Genomic DNA, 20,319 nt, shown 5'->3' with positions numbered 1-20,319 from the left:
TTTCACTTATTTATTATATTTTTAAACTTCAAAACAATAACTGTACTTCGCATATGTGGGTGTTTTTCACAAGGTAAGGAAGGTGTAAAGGAAAGGTACGTTTTTTTTATTGGAACGAGACCGAAGATTATCTATTATATTGACAAGACATTCGACTGACCACGCTGACAATTGAAACACGTCATCAACGATGGAAGGCAGGAGAGATCAGGTGGGACCATTCTAGCCAATGAGAGGGCAGATACGCGTGTGACCAACAGGCTAAACAAAGTTGCTTTTCTCAAAGTTGCCGGAATGCCACTTATATAAATACATTTGTAACAGCCTAAACATTACGAAACTTCTATTCGATCAAATAAACTTATATTCGATCAAGTAATTGGATTTCGACACCCTCTCATAGCCCTCCATACAAAAAAGTGCTTCTCTCACGCGGACATATTTTTGTCGCATTGAATTTTCTCGATTCGCCTCTTCCTCTCTGACGAGACCACTGCGCTACAGTTTAATAAGAACGGACGGGATGGGGACACAGAGGTATAATAATGCCGCGTTCACGTACTAGTCGGAACTAGCTTTGAACGCGGCATAAAGAACGGACGCGACCCCTACAATCGGTCACACACTGTCGCTTCTTTTTGACGTCATTTTCGGCTACGACGCAAAAATCTTTTTTTTTTTTCATATCAGAAAGCTTTCGGTAAAGGAAGTAAGCTGGCTAATAGAACGGGCAATAATTATCCACTGATCAACAAGTAACGGTAAGCGAGAATCCCTCATGTTACACCGAGTGTACATAATACTACATTTGGCCTGTTGGCAATGCCAGACATTTTCTAGAGGGATTCGCGCATTTAATCTGAATGGGGGATGCACGATGGATGGAAGCCTCTCTGTCATCCGTAACGTTAGCTAGCTAGCTTGCAGTTGTCCAAGAGTGCGGTAGTGTCTTTGCTGTTGCCTGTTGTTGAGCTTTCTACTGAAAAGCTGTATTTTGTCACGCGAAATCGGAGCATAGACCTTTCATTCAGAGAGGTTTCGCATTAGCCCACAGTGCGTCACTAGCCCACAGTATCTGATGGTCAGTCTGCCAGTTCCCATATCATTTCCATGCAACAGGATACTCCTCCTGTTATGTGCCAATGTCTGTCTGCCAGATGTCAGCAGTCAAACATCATTCAGTTGATGTTCAGTACCAAATGACAGACAGCCTTCGCTGTACTAAATGTCTGAAGATATAATTGACATCTTATATGCTTCCTACTTCTCTTGCAGGAGGATGAACCTGGATCCTGGTTGGCTGCTGCTCCTGTCCATCTCTCTGGAGGTTTGGTCAGTGCCCCTCGACCGCAATGCAACCCCCCAGGAAGCACAGCCTCCCCAGGAGGTCAAACAGGAGGATAATGTGGTACGCCTTTGTTCTCACTCTCTGTGTGTGTTTGTTGTCTGTATGTGTATCTATGTGTATGCGTGTGTGATGTCTTGTACATGACCTCTCTTTTAAAAAGCATGTGAAAAAGGTAATTCAAATAACCAAATTCAACCTAGCTAATTTCCGATTTATAGGAAATTGTTTGACTACAGAGGTAGCAAAACTGTACTTCAAATCCATGATACTCCCCCACTTAACATACTGTTTGGCTAGTTGGGCCCAAGCTTGCTGTACAACAGTAAGACCTATTCAGTCTGTCTACAAACAGGCTCTCAAAGTGCTTGATAGGAAGCCCAATAGCCATCATCACTGTCACATCCTTAGAAAGCATGAGCTCCTGAGTTGGGAAAATCTTGTGCAATACACCGATGCATGTCTTGTATTCAAGATCCTAAATGGCTTGGCTCCCCCCTCCACTCAGTATTTTTGTTAAACAGAAAACCCAAACATATGGCAGCAGATCCACAAGGTCTGCCATGAGAGGTGACTGTGTAGTTCCCCTAAGGAAAAGCACCTTTAGTAAATCTGCTTTTTCTGTGAGAGCTTCCCATGTCTGGAATACACTGCCATCAGACACACATAACTGCACCACATATCACACTTTCACAAAATGCTTGAAGACATGGCTAAAGGTCAATCAGATTTGTGAACATGGTCCCTAGCTGTGTGTTGCCGCTTTCCATGTCTGTTGTCTGTAACTTGTGAGGTGTGGAAACACTTTGTTGTTTTTATGAATTTTGTCTTGCTGCTTTTTGTTCTATGTTGCTCTGTCTGTATGCTACGTCTTGCTTGTCCTATGTTGCTATGTCTGTATGCTATGTCTTGTTCTATGTTGTTATTGTCTATATTGTAATTGTTTTTAATAACCTGCCCAGGGACTGCGGTTGAAAATTAGCCGGCTGGCTAAAACCGGCACTTTTACTGAAACGTTGATTAATGTGCACTGTCCCTGTAAAAATAAACTTAAACTCAAACTCAAACCTGTGTGTGTGTTGACTGTCCGTTGCAGGACACAGGCCTATACTATGACCGGTATCTGAGAGAGGTGATTGAGGTGCTGGAGACAGACCCCCACTTCAGAGAGAAACTCCAGACTGCCAACACAGAGGACATCAAGGTCTCTCTCTCTCTCTCAATAATCATAATCATTATCCTCCCTATCTCCTGTCATCTCTCCAAGTTGTTTCTCCCCTTGTCTTATATTTTCTGACCTTAGTAGTTTTTTATTAGTTTTGCTAAGTATTAACTCACTAAGTACCCCCTCACCTCCTTGTGTATTACCTATAACGTTACACAAGTAATCTATAGTAAGGATGTGCACGGTTATTCGAATATCTGAATGGACGTTAGTATTAGATTACTTAAAGGCCTATTTTAACAATGAAAAGGCTTTGTCTAAAAGTAAACTAAATGATCTATGTGACATTACATTCAACATTTTAATAACACCACAGTTTTTATGAGTGCGGCCCATTTAAAAAAAAAAAAAAAAAGACACACGTGTAGCTTGTTGTTATTGTCGGTCAATCAAAGCAGCGCTACAGTCAGAGGCTCAATGTGTAGCAAGTGAAGTGGGAGATTTATAATAAATGCAAAATAGAATGAAAATTTAAGAATTTAAGTTGGCTAAATGATCAACCAACAGGTAGGCTGTTGTTTCATAGGAATGGAGTTGTTGTAGACAAGTACGGGGAGTACAGCAAAATAGCCTCAATTAGCCTTGCTACTTTAGCTAGCTAGCTAGCTAGCTTGCTTACTTAGCTGACTACTGTAGCCAGCTAGCTTCTTCACAACGATTTGATGCAGTCAAGACAGGCACTATCAGATGGTGTGATAGATAACCTATGACAGCAACACACAGACTGTCACACACACCGGCCCCTGCTCCTCTCTCGCACCATCCTTATGTTGAAACGCGCAGAGCACCGGCAAGTCTCCATTAAAGTATCCATTGAAGTCTCCCCAAAAAAATAGTTTTCTTTAAAACATGTATTTCGACCACCCGGATATCCGAAAAAATATCATGATACTATTCGAATCGTGAAATCATTTCAAATGCCCATCCCTAATCTATAGTGTACATACTATATGTCGAGTGTGTAAATTCTTCGTCTATACATTCTGTCTGTATTCTGTCTGTATATTCTGTTTATTGTGGCAGCACCATGTCACCAGATCAAATTCCTGGTAAATGTACTTGGCGAATAAAGGTGATTCTGATATCTGTCTGACTGACTGTCGATCTTCCTCTCCTTCAGAATGGTCGTCTCAGTAAGGAGCTGGACCTCGTGGGGCACCATGTTAGAACTCGTCTGGATGAGCTGAAGAGACAGGAGGTGTCTCGCCTCAGGATGCTGCTCAAAGCCAAACTGGACAGCACCAACACACAGAGTGAGTGTTTCTAAAGGCCTGGAAGACCAGGTTGAGGTTAATTCAAAATCAAGTTTATATGTTTTCTCACAGTCACTGGTTAAAACCCCTCTGTTTATCCCCAAGGTTTACAGATGGACCATGCCTCTCTGTTGAAGCAGTTTGAACACCTGGATCCACACAATCAGAACACCTTTGAGGCCAAAGACCTTGAGCTGCTCATCTCAACGGTAATGCAGTGAGCATAGAGTCCAGGGCCTGTATTCGTATTCATAGAGTGTTTAAGAGTATGTGCAGATCTAGGATCAGTTTAGCCTTTTATCATAATTAATAAGATTATAATGATTCTTATCTACTTGTATCATAACACTGGTGTTGATGTACTTCAGTATCCCCCTCATCCTTGTCCTCTTTCTCCCTGCTAGGCCACTAAAGACCTAGAGAACTACGATGCAGAGAGACATGACGAGTTCAAACGCTATGAGATGCTGAAGGAGCACGAGAGACGGGAGTATCTCAAGGGGCTAGACCAGGAGAAGAGAGAGAAGGAGGAGAAGAGGATGGAGGAGCTGAAGGAGAAACACCGCAAGCATCCCAAGGTCAACGCTCCGGTGAGAGAGAAAGACGGAGAGAGACAGAGAGAAAGACGGAGAGAGAGAGAAAGATGGAGAAAGACGGAGAGAGAGAGAGAGAAAGATAGAGAGAAAGACGGGGAGAGAGAGAGAGAGAAAGACGGGGAGAGAGAGGGAAAGAGAGGGAAATACTGGGAGAGAGAGAGAGACGGGGGGAGAGAGAGAAAGACGGGGAGAGAGAGAGAGAGATAGTGAGAAAGACGGGGAGAGAGGGAAAGACGGGGAGAGAGAGAGAGGGAAAGACGGGGAGAGAGAGGGAAAGACGGAGGGAGAAAGACGGGGAGAGAGAGAGAAAGACGGGGAGAGAGAAAGACGGGGAGAGAGAGAGAGAAAGACGGGGAGAGAGAGCGAGAAAGACTGAGGGAGAAAGACTGAGGGAGAAAGACTGAGGGAGAAAGACTGAGGGAGAAAGACTGAGGGAGAAAGACTGAGGGAGAAAGACTGAGGGAGAAAGACTGAGCTGAGGAAGAAAGACTGCGGGAGAAAGACTGAGGAAGACAGAGACAGAGACTGAGAGAGACGGAGACGGAGAGAGACGGAGAAAGACGGAGAAAGACGGAGACGGAGAGAGAGAGAGAGAGAGAAAGAGAGAGAGAGCAAGATAGTGAGAAAGACGGGGAGAGAGACGGAGACAGAGGGAGAGAGACGGAGACAGAGGGAGAGAGACGGAGACAGAGGGAGAGAGACGGAGACAGAGGGAGAGAGACGGAGACAGAGGGAGAGAGACGGAGACAGAGGGAGAGAGACGGAGACAGAGGGAGAGAGACGGAGACAGAGGGAGAGAGACGGAGACAGAGGGAGAGAGACGGGGAACGGAGACAGAGGGAGAGAGACGGAGACAGAGGGAGAGAGACGGAGACAGAGGGAGAGAGACGGAGACAGAGGGAGAGAGACGGAGACAGAGGGAGAGAGACGGAGACAGAGGGAGAGAGACGGAGAGAGAGGGAGAGAGACGGAGACAGAGGGAGAGAGACGGAGACAGAGGGAGAGAGACGGAGACAGAGGGAGAGAGACGGAGACAGAGGGAGAGAGACGGAGACAGAGGGAGAGAGACGGAGAGAGACGGAGACAGAGAAAGACTGAGAGAGACGGAGAAAGAGAGAGAAAGACTGAGAGAGTGAAAGACTGAGGGTGAAAGACTGAGAGAGCGAAGAATGGATGGATTCTCTCTTTGCTCTCTCCCCCTCTTTTCTATCTCTCTATCTCTCCATCAGGGCAGTGTAGCGCAACTGCGTGAGGTGTGGGAGGAGACTGATGGACTGGACCCAACAGAGTTTAACCCAAAGACCTTCTTCAAACTGCATGGTCAGTTAAGCTCCACTCTACTATTACATGATGAGGACATTTGTATGTGTTCAAATCATGTTTATTTTCCTCCCTGTAGATACGAATGGAGATGGTGTTTTAGATGAGCAGGAACTAGAGGCCCTCTTCGCCAAAGAGGTAACGCACATTCCCCTCACGTGTGTGTGTGCGCGCGTGCGTTTGCGGTATAGTAACAGGTCTCTCTCCTGCCCCTCTACCCCCAGCTGGAGAAGGTCTACGACCCAAAGAATGAGGAGGATGATATGATGGAGATGGAGGAAGAGAGGCTGAGGATGAGGGAGCATGTAATGAAGAACGTTAGTATTGTTTGGGTTTCTGCCATTCCTGTTTCTCCTTGATTCTGTCTTTATCCCTCTCTCCTCTCTCTGTGTCTGTTCACCTCTCTTCCTTTCACTCTCTCTGTGTCTGTTCACCTCTCATCCTTTCTCTCTCTCTGTGTCTGTTCACCTCTCATCCCTTCCCTCTCTCTGTGTCTGTTCACCTCTCATCCCTTCCCTCTCTCTGTGTCTGTTCACCTCTCATCCTTTCTCTCTCTCTGTGTCTGTTCACCTCTCATCCCTTCCCTCTCTCTGTGTCTGTTCACCTCTCATCCTTTCACTCTCTCTGTGTCTGTTCACCTCTCATCCTTTCACTCTCTCTGTGTCTGTTCACCTCTCATCCTTTCACTCTCTCTGTGTCTGTTCACCTCTCATCCTTTCACTCTCTCTGTGTCTGTTCACCTCTCATCCTTTCACTCTCTCTGTGTCTGTTCACCTCTCATCCTTTCACTCTCTCTGTGTCTGTTCACCTCTCCTCCTTTCACTCTCTCTGTGTCTGTTCACCTCTCATCCTTTCACTCTCTCTCTGTCTGTTCACTTCTCATCCTTTCACTCTCTCTCTCTCTGTTCACCTCTCATCCTTTCACTCTCTGTCTGTTCACCTCTCATCCTTTCTCTCTCTGTCTGTTCACCTCATCCTTTCACTCTCTCTGTCTGTTCACCTCTCATCCTTTCACTCTCTCTCTTGTCTGTTCACCTCTCATCCTTTCACTCTCTCTCTTGTCTGTTCACCTCTCTTCCTTTCACTCTGTCTCTGTCTGTTCACCTCTCATCCTTTCACTTTCACTCTCTCTGGTCTGTTCACCTCTCATCCTTTCACTCTCTCTCTGTCGGTTCACCTCTCATCCTTTCACTCTCTCTGTGTCTGTTCACCTCTCATCCTTTCACTCTCTCTGTGTCTGTTCACCTCTCATCCTTTCACTCTCTCTGTGTCTGTTCACCTCTCATCCTTTCACTCTCTCTGTGTCTGTTCACCTCTCATCCTTTCACTCTCTCTGTGTCTGTTCACCTCTCATCCTTTCACTCTCTCTGTGTCTGTTCACCTCTCCTCCTTTCACTCTCTCTGTGTCTGTTCACCTCTCATCCTTTCACTCTCTCTCTGTCTGTTCACTTCTCATCCTTTCACTCTCTCTCTCTCTGTTCACCTCTCATCCTTTCACTCTCTGTCTGTTCACCTCTCATCCTTTCTCTCTCTGTCTGTTCACCTCATCCTTTCACTCTCTCTGTCTGTTCACCTCTCATCCTTTCACTCTCTCTCTGTCTGTTCACCTCTCATCCTTTCACTCTGTCTGTTCACCTCTCATCCTTTCACTCTCTCTCTTGTCTGTTCACCTCTCATCCTTTCACTCTCTCTCTTGTCTGTTCACCTCTCATCCTTTCACTCTGTCTGTTCACCTCTCATCCTTTCTCTCTCTGTCTGTTCACCTCTCTTCCTTTCACTCTCTCTCTCTGTTCACCTCTCTTCCTTTCACTCTCTCTCTGTCTGTTCACCTCTCTTCCTTTCACTCTCTCTCTGTCTGTTCACCTCTCTTCCTTTCACTCTCTCTCTGTCTGTTCACCTCTCATCCTTTCACTCTCTCTGTGTCTGTTCACCTCTCATCCTTTCACTCTCTCTGTGTCTGTTCACCTCTCTTTCTTTCACTCTCTCTCTGTCTGTTCACCTCTCTTTCTTTCACTCTCTCTCTGTCTGTTCACCTCTCTTCCTTTCACTCTCTCTCTGTCTGTTCACCTCTCTTCCTTTCACTCTCTCTCTGTCTGTTCACCTCTCATCCTTTCACTCTCTCTGTCTGTTCACCTCTCATCCTTTCACTCTCTCTGTGTCTGTTCACCTCTCATCCTTTCACTCTCTCTGTCTGTTCACCTCTCATCCTTTCACTCTCTCTCTGTCTGTTCACCTCTCATCCTTTCACTCTCTCTGTGTCTGTTCACCTCTCATCCTTTCACTCTCTCTCTGTCGGTTCACTTCTCATCCTTTCACTCTCTCTCTGTCGGTTCACCTCTCATCCTTTCACTCTCTCTGTCTGTTCACCTCTCTTCCTTTCACCCTCTCTCTGTCTGTTCACCTCTCCTCCTTTCACTCTCTGTCGGTTCACCTCTCATCCTTTCACTCTCTCTCTTGTCGGTTCACCTCTCATCCTTTCACTCTGTCGGTTCACCTCTCATCCTTTCACTCTGTCGGTTCACCTCTCATCCTTTCACTCTCTGTCTGTTCACCTCTCATCCTTTCACTCTCTGTCTGTTCACCTCTCTTCCTTTCACTCTCTCTGTCTGTTCACCTCTCATCCTTTCACTCTCTCTGTCTGTTCACTTCTCATCCTTTCACTCTCTCTCTGTCGGTTCACTTCTCATCCTTTCACTCTCTCTCTGTCTGTTCACCTCTCATCCTTTCACTCTCTGTCGGTTCACCTCTCATCCTTTCACTCTCTCTCTGTCTGTTCACCTCTCATCCTTTCACTCTCTCTGTGTCTGTTCACCTCTCATCCTTTCTCTCTCTGTCTGTTCACCTCTCTTCCTTTCACTCTCTCTCTCTGTTCACCTCTCATCCTTTCACTCTCTGTCTGTTCACCTCTCATCCTTTCACTCTCTGTCTGTTCATCTCTCATCCTTTCACTCTCTCTGTGTCTGTTCACCTCTCTTCCTTTCACTCTCTGTGTCTGTTCACATCTCATCCTTTCTCTCTCTGTGTCTGTTCACATCTCATCCTTTCTCTCCATGTGTCTGTTCACCTCTCTTCCTTTCACTCTCTCTCTGTCTGTTCACCTCTCATCCTTTCACTCTCTGTCGGTTCACCTCTCATCCTTTCACTCTCTCTCTTGTCGGTTCACCTCTCATCCTTTCACTCTCTCTCTTGTCGGTTCACCTCTCATCCTTTCACTCTCTCTCTTGTCGGTTCACCTCTCATCCTTTCACTCACTCTCTGTCTGTTCACCTCTCATCCTTTCACTCACTCTCTGTCTGTTCACCTCTCATCCTTTCACTCACTCTCTGTCTGTTCACCTCTCATCCTTTCTCTCACTCTCTGTCTGTTCACCTCTCATCCTTTCACTCACTCTCTGTCTGTTCACCTCTCATCCTTTCACTCTCTCTCTGTCTGTTCACCTCTCTTCCTTTCACTCTCTCTCTGTCTGTTCACCTCTCTTCCTTTCACTCTCTCTCTGTCTGTTCACCTCTCATCCTTTCACTCTCTGTCTGTTCACCTCTCATCCTTTCACTCTCTGTCTGTTCACCTCTCATCCTTTCACTCTCTCTGTGTCTGTTCACATCTCATCCTTTCTCTCTCTGTGTCTGTTCACATCTCATCCTTTCTCTCCCTGTGTCTGTTCACATCTCATCCTTTCACTCTCTCTGTGTCTGTTCACCTCTCTTCCTTTCACTCTCTGTGTCTGTTCACCTCTCATCCTTTCACTCTCTCTGTGTCTGTTCACATCTCATCCTTTCTCTCTCTGTGTCTGTTCACATCTCATCCTTTCTCTCCCTGTGTCTGTTCACATCTCATCCTTTCACTCTCTCTGTGTCTGTTCACCTCTCTTCCTTTCACTCTCTGTGTCTGTTCACATCTCATCCTTTCTCTCTCTGTGTCTGTTCACATCTCATCCTTTCTCTCCCTGTGTCTGTTCACATCTCATCCTTTCACTCTCTCTCTGTCTGTTCACCTCTCTTCCTTTCACTCTCTCTCTGTCTGTTCACCTCTCATCCTTTCACTCTGTCTGTTCACCTCTCATCCTTTCACTCTCTGTCTGTTCACCTCTCATCCTTTCACTCTCTCTGTGTCTGTTCACCTCTCTTCATTTCACTCTCTGTGTCTGTTCACATCTCATCCTTTCTCTCTCTGTGTCTGTTCACATCTCATCCTTTCTCTCCCTGTGTCTGTTCACATCTCATCCTTTCACTCTCTCTGTGTCTGTTCACATCTCATCCTTTCTCTCCCTGTGTCTGTTCACCTCTCTTCCTTTCACTCTCTCTCTGTCTGTTCACCTCATCCTTCCACTCTCTCTGTCTGTTCACCTCTCATCCTTTCACTCTCTGTCTGTTCACCTCTCATCCTTTCACTCTCTCTCTTGTCGGTTCACCTCTCTTCCTTTCACTCTCTTTCTGTCTGTTCACCTCTCTTCCTTTCACTCTCTCTCTGTCTGTTCACCTCTCATCCTTTCTCTCTCTCTCTGTCTGTTCACCTCTTCCTTTCACTCTCTCTCTGTCTGTTCACCTCTCATCCTTTCACTCTCTCTCTCTGTCTGTTCACCTCTCATCCTTTCACTCTCTCTCTGTCTGTTCACCTCTCATCCTTCCACTCTCTCTGTCTGTTCACCTCTCATCCTTTCACTCTCTCTCTCTGTCTGTTCACCTCTCATCCTTTCACTCACTCTCTGTCTGTTCACCTCTCATCCTTTCACTCTCTCTCTCTGTCTGTTCACCTCTCATCCTTTCACTCTCTGTCTGTTCACCTCTCATCCTTTCACTCTCTGTCTGTTCACCTCTCATCCTTTCACTCTCTGTCTGTTCACCTCTCATCCTTTCACTCTCTGTCTGTTCACCTCTCTTCCTTTCACTCTCTCTCTGTCTGTTCACCTCTCTTCCTTTCACTCTCTTTCTGTCTGTTCACCTCTCATCCTTTCACTCTCTCTCTCTGTCTGTTCACCTCTCATCCTTTCACTCTCTCTCTTGTCGGTTCACCTCTCATCCTTTCACTCTCTCTCTTGTCGGTTCACCTCTCATCCTTTCACTCTCTCTCTTGTCGGTTCACCTCTCATCCTTTCACTCTCTGTCTGTTCACCTCTCATCCTTTCACTCTCTGTCTGTTCACCTCTCATCCTTTCACTCTCTGTCTGTTCACCTCTCATCCTTTCACTCTCTCTCTGTCTGTTCACCTCTCATCCTTTCTCTCTCTCTCTGTCTGTTCACCTCTTCCTTTCACTCTCTCTCTGTCTGTTCACCTCTCATCCTTTCACTCTCTCTCTCTGTCTGTTCACCTCTCATCCTTTCACTCTCTCTCTGTCTGTTCACCTCTCATCCTGCCACTCTCTCTCTCTGTCTGTTCACCTCTCATCCTTTCACTCTCTCTCTGTCTGTTCACCTCTCATTCTTTCACTCTCTCTCTCTGTCTGTTCACCTCTCATCCTTTCACTCTCTCTCTCTGTCTGTTCACCTCTCATCCTTTCACTCACTCTCTGTCTGTTCACCTCTCATCCTTTCACTCACTCTCTGTCTGTTCACCTCTCATCCTTTCACTCACTCTCTGTCTGTTCACCTCTCATCCTTTCACTCTCTCTCTGTCTGTTCACCTCATCCTTTCACTCTCTCTCTGTCTGTTCACCTCTCATCCTTTCACTCTCTGTCTGTTCACCTCTCTTCCTTTCACTCTCTCTGTCTGTTCACCTCTCTTCCTTTCACTCTCTCTCTGTCTGTTCACCTCTCATCCTTTCTCTCTCTCTCTGTCTGTTCACCTCTTCCTTTCACTCTCTCTCTGTCTGTTCACCTCTCATCCTTTCACTCTCTCTCTCTGTCTGTTCACCTCTCATCCTTTCACTCTCTCTCTGTCTGTTCACCTCTCATCCTTCCACTCTCTCTGTCTGTTCACCTCTCATCCTTTCACTCTCTCTCTCTGTCTGTTCACCTCTCATCCTTTCACTCACTCTCTGTCTGTTCACCTCTCATCCTTTCACTCTCTCTCTCTGTCTGTTCACCTCTCATCCTTTCACTCTCTCTCTCTGTCTGTTCACCTCTCATCCTTTCACTCTCTGTCTGTTCACCTCTCTTCCTTTCACTCTCTCTCTGTCTGTTCACCTCTCTTCCTTTCACTCTCTCTGTCTGTTCACCTCTCTTCCTTTCACTCTCTCTCTGTCTGTTCACCTCTCATTCTTTCACTCTCTCTCTGTCTGTTCACCTCTCTTCCTTTCACTCTCTCTCTGTCTGTTCACCTCTCTTCCTTTCACTCTCTCTCTGTCTGTTCACCTCTCTTCCTTTCACTCTCTCTGTCTGTTCACCTCTCTTCCTTTCACTTTCTCTGTCTGTTCACCTCTCTTCCTTTCACTTTCTCTGTCTGTTCACCTCTCTTCCTTTCACTCTCTCTCTGTCTGTTCACCTGTCTTCCTTTCACTCTCTCTCTGTCTGTTCACCTCTCTTCCTTTCACTCTCTCTCTGTCTGTTCACCTCTCTTCCTTTCACTCTCTCTCTGTCTGTGCACCTCTCTTCCTTTCACTCTCTCTCTGTCTGTGCACCTCTCTTCCTTTCACTCTCTCTCTGTCTGTTCACCTCTCTTCCTTTCACTCTCTCTCTGTCTGTTCACCTCTCTTCCTTTCACTCTCTCTCTGTCTGTTCACCTCTCTTCCTTTCACTCTCTCTCTCTGTTCACCTCTCATCCTTTCACTCTCTCTCTGTCTGTTCACCTCTTCCTTTGACTCTCTGTCTGTTCACCTCTTCCTTTGACTCTCTCTCTGTCTGTTCACCTCTTCCTTTCACTCTCTCTCTGTCTGTTCACCTCTCATCCTTTCACTCTCTCTCTCTGTCTGTTCACCTCTCATCCTTTCACTCTCTCTCTGTCTGTTCACCTCTCTTCCTTTCACTCTCTCTGTGTCTGTTCACATCTCATCCTTTCTCTCTCTGTGTCTGTTCACATCTCATCCTTTCTCTCTCTGTGTCTGTTCACCTCTCATCCTTTCACTCTATCTGTTATCTATTATTACTTTTTTCAGCTGTTTTCTGTTTTGACAGGTGGACATGAATCAAGATCGACTCGTCAGCCTGGAAGAGTTCCTTAAATCAACAGACAAGAAAGAGTTCAACAGCCCTAAAGAATGGGATGTAAGTAAGGGTAGACGTTGGGTAGATTTATAGCTTGTGTGTTGCGTCATGTCAGACTCCACTCATATTCGTCTTCCCCATCCCTCCAGACTTTAGACGACACCAAGCCGGTGTTCACAGAGGCTGAGCTCCAGCGGTTTGAGGCGGAGCTGCGGACCAAGGAGGAGGAGCTGGGAAGGAGGGCGGAGTCTCTTCGTCAGGAGCAGGATCTGCTGAAGGAGAGGGGCAAGGCCCTGGAAGCCCAGAGACGAGAGTACCAACAGGTAGACAACCACTACTTACTCTACGTAGTGGTAATGGAGGATATCTATCTGTTCATCAATACACTGTGTATAGCCATACTATGAACAGCAAAATACTGTCAAATAAGCCATACTCTCACTATAGCGATTATACCGTCAATGAAATATGAAACTATGAGTAGTCATATGATTATTATTGAAGGAATTATGACTCAGAAATGTTTCTCTGATTCTGTCAGGCAGTACTAGAGATGTCTCAGAGGAAGGAGAAACAGGCAGTGGAGGGGCAGCCTCCTACGGGTCCTAACGGAGAACTACAGTTCCACCAAGAGATGCAGAAACTGGAAGATCAAGGTAAATGAGATGGGAGGAGTTTAAAAAGAGCGGGATGGAGTGAGTTGGACATTTTTGCTTTTGTCTCCTTCTTTCAGTAATGGAATGTTCTCTCTCGCGCTCTCATTCAGGTGCTAAAGCTCCTGTTGAACAAGAAGTCCAAGAGGCCCACAATAACCTGCCTGCAGAACCACCACAGAACCTGCCCATACACACCTAATACAGCACTCGGATACACATAGGGTTGCAAAGGGAGGGTAGAGTTGCAAACTTTCACATAGGGTTGCAAACTTTCTAAGTTTACCAGTAAACTACCAGAATTTTGGTAACTTTCAAGGAATATATGGAATTTCATCAGATGACATCTAGTGTCCTTCTTTGGTACTTCAGATTATCACAGGTGTCTTTGAGCATGGTTACATTCACACAATAACACAATTTTGTTTAAAACATTTACATGTTTGCAAGAAGAAGGATTTCCCTAATAATCCTGTTTACATGGACACATCTGAAATACGGCTACTGATGGGACTTGTGATAAATTCCGAAAATCGTCAATCAAAAAAAAACGTTTGACCACAGTGGCCATGTTATTTTTGCAAAACCTTTTTGATTGTGAGTTGGGACATATAAAGTTTGTATGTGAAAACTATTTCTAATGTGCTTACTTTGTTTTTCCAAACTCACTTTACTCGTGCATAAGAGGGAGTCTTGCGTTACTGGTGCTGGCACATGCTCAGATCACACAGCTAGAACGCCGATTTAAGGTGTTTACATGCCCTAATCATTCGAAAGATTGCTCAGAAAACCAGATGTTTTAATCGGCGTATGCTTGCTTAGATATGGACCGTACGCCGATTTAAGATAAGCAGAGTAAGGTGTTTACATGACTATTTCCATACTAGGCCTACTGCCATAATCAATTTAATATCGAATTATTAGTGCGTATGTAAATGTATTCATGAATTATCTGTTGCCCTCTGTGTGGCCTTATCACATGTAAAATATATACATTAATCGAATAAGATGTTTTTAAAATAACAAATAAAATGACAACGCTGTAAAACATCCTAAATATAAACCATCAATTTAGTGAATGCCATTAGTGTTTAATATGAGGTTTTCCGAAAATATCCTTTGTATTTCTTTTACACACTTTTTATTTTACTATGTCTTTGTTGTAAATGTATTGGGGCCAAACTGGTGACAGTTGGAAACAGTGGTTGGAAAAGTTTGCGGAGTTAATTGAAAATAATGCAATTGTTGATTAGATGCTTTTTTAATTAATTAGGCTGTTTTCTCTTGAACCATAGTCTATCCACTAGAAACTCATGGACGATATGGACACAGATATAAAAATGTTAGACTATATATGAATAAAAAATGTTTTAGTTAAAGTATAAATTACCAAAGTTACCATAGATTGCCATAGATTACCTGTTAATTACCAATATTAGAGGATTCCAGTAAGTTTGGTAAAATACTGGTAGCTTTGCAACCCTAAATAAACACACACACGCTCTCACAGGAACACATCTCTTTCACTGACACACATATCCAGATGGGTACAGCAGATTACATCATACAGCCCAAGCGTACAACCCCAGTCAGTCAGGCACATCGTATCGTCCCCTACCTATCTCTGTGGTTTACATTTTATCTCAATAAATTATTCAACTCACTGGACCTAGCCTTCTTCATTTGAAATTCTCTGTCAGGCCTGTGAAGTGACAGTCTACAGAGGACTACACTATTCTGTCCTTATGTTGTCTGTCTGTGTTGTATACCTAGCTTGCTATTTCCACTGTTTCCCCCCAAATGTCAAATTTCTGATTCGTGACCTCTAACCCTTTCCCAGATGAGGTACATTGTTTGAAAATTTAATTCCCCTGCCCTTCTGCCCTCACACACTCCTCTAGTTGACCTTTGACCTCTCATGCCAATAACTGATTTGTCTATTGGTCGCTGGGATCTTGCATGTTTCTGTGCATTGTTGTTTTTCCAGCCTTATCCCTTTTGGCATCGCCCTTCTTATTTTAAATGTAATTTAAACATTCTGTTGAAGGAATGAATCCCTTAGTTGTCTCTGTACTGTACTGTGCTCTCTCCTTTCCTCTGCTGTTGTCCAGTGGTATGGTTCCCTTGGGAGTATGTGCTCATCCTTGTTGTTGTCCCATGGAATGGGTCCCCTGGCACACAGTGCATTCCTACCCTGCATTCCACTCACCCCCTGACCCCCGGTGACCTCAATGATGTCCTCACTGCCCCTCCTCTCTGGGTGGCCATGCAGCTGTCAGCTGTCAATCACTCTGCTGGTGGTGACATCACTGCTCAGGGATGGACACATCTGTGTGTTTAGCAACATCTGAAAGTAAACTGTCATATTTCTTCAAAATGTTCTATTTTTTATTCTCATTCTGGTAGTAAGTGAGAAAAGTCTGTGACAACATAAAGGAGAGACAGCTGGATGTGATCTCAAGTTATGAGCAACATACAGTGGGGAAAAAAAGTATTTAGTCAGCCACCAATTGTGCAAGTTCTCCCACTTAAAAAGATGAGAGAGGCCTGTAATTTTCATCATAGGTACACGTCAACTATGACAGACAAAATGAGAAGAAAAAAATCCTGAAAATCACATTGTAGGATTTTTAATGAATTTATTTGCAAATTATGGTGGAAAATAAGTATTTGGTCAACAACAAAAGTTTCTCAATACTTTGTTATATACCCTTTGTTGGCAATGACACAGGTCAAACATTTTCTGTAAGTCTTCACAAGGTTTTCACACACTGTTGCTGGTATTTTGGCCCATTCCTCCATGCAGATCTCCTCTAGAGCAGTGATGTTTTGGGGCTGTCGCTGGGCAACACGGACTTTCAACTCCCTCCAAAGATTTTCTATGGGGTTGAGATCTGGAGACTGGCTAGGCCACTCCAGGACCTTGAAATGCTTCTTACGAAGCCACTCCTTCATTGCCCGGGTGGTGTGTTTGGGATCATTGTCATGCTGAAAGACCCAGCCACGTTTCATCTTCAATGCCCTTGCTGATGGAAGGAGGTTTTCACTCAATCTCACGATACATGGCCCCATTCATTCTTTCCTTTACACGGATCAGTCGTCCTGGTCCCTTTGCAGAAAAACAGCCCCAAAGCATGATGTTTCCACCCCCATGCTTCACAGTAGGTATGGTGTTCTTTGGATGCAACTCAGCATTCTTTGTCCTCCAAACACGACGAGTTGAGTTTTTACCAAAAAGTTATATTTTGGTTTCATCTGACCATATGACATTCTCCCAGTCCTCTTCTGGATCATCCAAATGCACTCTAGCAAACTTCAGACGGGCCTGGACATGTACTGGCTTAAGCAGGGGGACACGTCTGGCACTGCAGGATTTGAGTCCCTGGCGGCGTAATGTGTTACTGATGGTAGGCTTTGTTACTTTGGTCCCAGCTCTCTGCAGGTCATTCACTAGGTCCCCCTGTGTGGTTCTGGGATTTTTGCTCACCACGGGGTGAGATCTTGCATGGAGCCCCAGATCGAGGGAGATTATCAGTGGTCTTGTATGTCTTCCATTTCCTAATAATTGCTCCCACAGTTGATTTCTTCAAACCAAGCTGCTTACCTATTGCAGATTCAGTCTTCCCAGCCTGGTGCAGGTCTACAATTTTGTTTCTGGTGTCCTTTGACAGCTCTTTGGTCTTGGCCATAGTGGAGTTTGGAGTGTGACTGTTTGAGTTTGTGGACAGGTGTCTTTTATACTGATAACAAGTTCAAACAGGTGCCATTAATACAGGTAACGAGTGGAGGACAGAGGAGCCTCTTAAAGAAGAAGTTACAGGTCTGTGAGAGCCAGAAATCTTGCTTGTTTGTAGGTGACCAAATACTTATTTTCCACCATAATTTGCAAATAAATTCATAAAAAATACTACAATGTGATTTTCAGGATTTTTTTTTCTCAATTTGTCTGTCATAGTTGATGTGTACCTATGATGAAAATTACAGGCCTCTCTCATCTTTTTAAGTGGGAGAACTTGCACAATTGGTGGCTGACTAAATACTTTTTTTCCCCACTGTAAGTTCTATATGATCGTGACCATTTTGAACGTCTTCTATACGGTTGGACAACATGCAGTACCAGAGCAACACAGCAGATGATGGTAGACACACTGATCAAGCTGAGTGTCCCTCACACAGATTTATGTAACTGTCTTTACTTTTTTCTCTAAAAAGGAATCATTTTTTAGCTTTGATATTTACAGCTCCTCGCCTCCATGTTGGGGGGGTTACTTGATGAGTTGGTTATGAAAGTGACCTGTGTTACCTTGTTCTTATGTGTCCAATGTCCATAGCCTGAGGCACAGCACAGCCTCTGTTCTCATGTGTTAGTTCTCTGAATAGAACATCTGACTGTCTGTCTGTCTGTCTCTCTGCCTGTGACCTTTGGAACCCCCAATGAACCCCACTGGAACCTCAAGGAATCACCAGTTAATAATTTGGAAATTATACCACTATGGAATGATACTAGTATTAGACATAGTACTGATGCTGCTGACACATGATGGCTTCTTCTCCATCATCATCTCCAGATCAGAGCGCCTGTAATTAGGCCATGGTGCAGTATCCATATTGACCTGCAGAGGGAGACATTGAGTCAGTGCAGAAACAGCAGAAATGTGGAAAGATATGGACACAGAGTACTTTCTGTCATTTGCCTCTCTCTCCTATTGAGAGCTTTGTATAAAAACACCCATACATTTGGGCTGTTTACCAAACCAATATGCCTACAGATCAATAAAATTACATAAAAAAACATGAACAGTTACTCTCTGCTGTGAGTCGAATGATATGGGATCATCATCTTCCAGCATCACAGGAACAAACTGTCCAGATGGTCTTTCTGTTAGACATTGTGCTGAGCTTTCGCTAATAGACCTTATTCAGATAAAGGTAGTTTAAAAAGCACATGTGTGCCAATTCACAGTGTGTGGGTGTGCTTCTCATCTGGTCTGGTGTCTTCTGAAGGGAGGCATCAGTGACAGCCAGTCCTCTCCCTGCAACAGCAAGGTATATGACAGAGTTGCTGAAACCTGTTGTGTCATATGTGTCCTATCCATTGTCACTATCTGCACACCGTGGAATCTCAGAGAGCAAGTCTTTGGAACAATAGCACTATTTGTGATTTGGCATGAGATGGACGAGGGATTTAAATGTTGGAAATGGGCAGATCAAGTGTCTTCTCAATAAGGTCTTTGGCCAAAGAGTGGTGGATTACAAATGTATCCGAAGGAAAGAAGAGAAAGGGCATCAGGGGAGACAGGGACTGAGGATCTGTTTGGCCCCTCTGAGGTCAGACTGCTGCCACCTCTGGTCTGACCCTGACCTTAGTCTGACCTGGAAGGAAGGAAGGGGGGGTTATATGATAAACTATGCAATGGACTCACTTTTCTGTCTGACAATTATTGGTTTTGACATCACATCTGTCCTTATCTGAAGTGGGGACCAGCATACATACTCAGATGATTGACACATTCATTCTACTGAGTGCCTCGGCAATAGCTTTCTGTCTCTTCTCCAAAGGAAAGATTATTGCCTATTTGAATGCTCTCTCTGTGCATTACAGTGACATCATCCTCTAAGAGAAAATTACGTCATCCCTTCCGGGACTCTTCTTACCACCCCAACCAATTGAGCTGAAACCAATTTAAATGTATTCTATTGGCTCTGCCAGTTCCAGAAACCGCCTTCTCTTGCCTTCGGTTGGTTGAAGTGTAACCGGTGCCCTGTGGTGATTGGTGTCAACTGCACATCTGTCTGTGCGTCCGACCATGAAAAGAATACAGAGGTGGAGATGACTAGCGGGTAATTTGGTTTTGACATTTATAGACTGTTTGAATTTCTGTAGAAATACGTTCAAAATACATGATATACACAGTTTAATTTAGAAAGATCCGAAAAGAACACAGCATTTGATCATAAACCATATTTAGGCCTGAACATTTAAGGACCCACTCTGCACAACAAAACATTAAATGGTGAAATATGTTCAAGAAAAAAATGAATATTTGGCATATACATAGCTTTATTGTGTGTGTGTGTGTGTGTGTGTGTGTGTGTGTGTGTGTGGGGGGTAGTAATAGGTGAGTTTTGAACTGTTAATAGGTGAGTTTTGAACTGTGAATGACGCAGTTCTCTTACTAGACACCAGAGGGGGAGGATGTTTCACTGTAGCCTACAATATGAGGCTATAGAAGTTATTAGTCCTTCTCTGATTTCCATACATGTCGGGTCTAACATTGAATGTGAGTGTAATTTAAATGTGTGTCAATGTAAAAAAAAATCACGACTGTGCCCTCATGAGTGTATGCGCATGCATGGTCAATAAATTGTATAGCCCGATGATCAATAAACAGTATAGCCCGGCGTGCGTGAGTGGGCGCGTGAGAGCTGCGAGATTGTTTCTTTAAGACCCAGCACCTTTTCATCCGAGGGAGGGAGGCATGGATATAGAGAATGAGGAGCGGGAGAAAGACGGGGGTTGTCTATGGTGAGGTGTAACGTCGCTCGCGCCCAGTGCCATCGTTTACATGTGTGAGAAGGGAGAGGAAAGGGGGTTTGCTGGCTGGCAACCGGATTTTCACGGCGATACGACTTTTAACGGCGAGATGCTCCTATGGGGTAAATGGGAATTATGTATTTTTTGCTTTCGATGATGACAAGGGTGAGATAAGATAATGAATACAACATTGGTATCTGACATTTAATTAATGTTGTGAGATAGAGCTGTGCATGATCTGCCAGCTGTTTATGAGGAGGGGGATGGAGAGGGGGCGAGGCGGTTTGGTGTAAACGCCTAACATTCGGTATAACGG

At 44.6% G+C, this 20,319-nt stretch overlaps 2 protein-coding genes across 3 annotated transcripts in view; both read left to right on the top strand.

The window, feature by feature from the left end:
- The first annotated feature begins 417 nt into the window (after positions 1-417).
- Positions 418-14,102, top strand: LOC121568923 (nucleobindin-2). The gene is made up of 13 exons (XM_041879403.2): positions 418-761; positions 1,276-1,408; positions 2,442-2,549; positions 3,691-3,823; positions 3,929-4,032; positions 4,228-4,413; positions 5,649-5,739; positions 5,819-5,877; positions 5,964-6,056; positions 12,786-12,875; positions 12,965-13,138; positions 13,357-13,471; positions 13,582-14,102. The coding sequence occupies exons 2-13, from the start codon at positions 1,280-1,282 to the stop codon at positions 13,668-13,670; spliced, it is 1,371 nt and encodes a 456-aa protein (XP_041735337.1). The 5' UTR covers positions 418-761; positions 1,276-1,279; the 3' UTR covers positions 13,671-14,102.
- A 5,779-nt stretch (positions 14,103-19,881) lies between these two features.
- Positions 19,882-20,319, top strand: part of LOC121568910 (liprin-alpha-3-like) — a 28,741-nt gene continuing 28,303 nt past the window's right edge. Inside the window, exon 1 of one of the 2 annotated variants that reach the window (XM_045213438.1) lies at positions 19,882-20,125. The gene's annotated coding sequence lies outside the window, so the exon portion shown is untranslated. Of the gene's footprint in view, positions 20,169-20,319 lie in introns of both variants that reach the window. The other variant, XM_045213439.1, reaches the window with a different exon arrangement.

Source organism: Coregonus clupeaformis, unplaced genomic scaffold (assembly GCF_020615455.1).
Source record: "Coregonus clupeaformis isolate EN_2021a unplaced genomic scaffold, ASM2061545v1 scaf0112, whole genome shotgun sequence".
Lineage (NCBI taxonomy): Eukaryota > Metazoa > Chordata > Actinopteri > Salmoniformes > Salmonidae > Coregonus > Coregonus clupeaformis.
Note: the sequence above shows the minus strand (reverse complement) of the source record. Positions and strands in the feature narration are given on the sequence as shown.

Excerpts from the sequence above, each read along its gene's own strand:
- LOC121568923 (XM_041879403.2), top strand. The coding sequence starts at position 1,280 with ATGAACCTGGATCCTGGTTGGCTGCTGCTCCTGTCCATCTCTCTGGAG. Across the intron at positions 1,409-2,441 it reads TCAAACAGGAGGATAATGTG|GACACAGGCCTATACTATGA; the intron begins GTACGCCTTTGT and ends TGTCCGTTGCAG. Across the intron at positions 2,550-3,690 it reads CCAACACAGAGGACATCAAG|AATGGTCGTCTCAGTAAGGA; the intron begins GTCTCTCTCTCT and ends CCTCTCCTTCAG.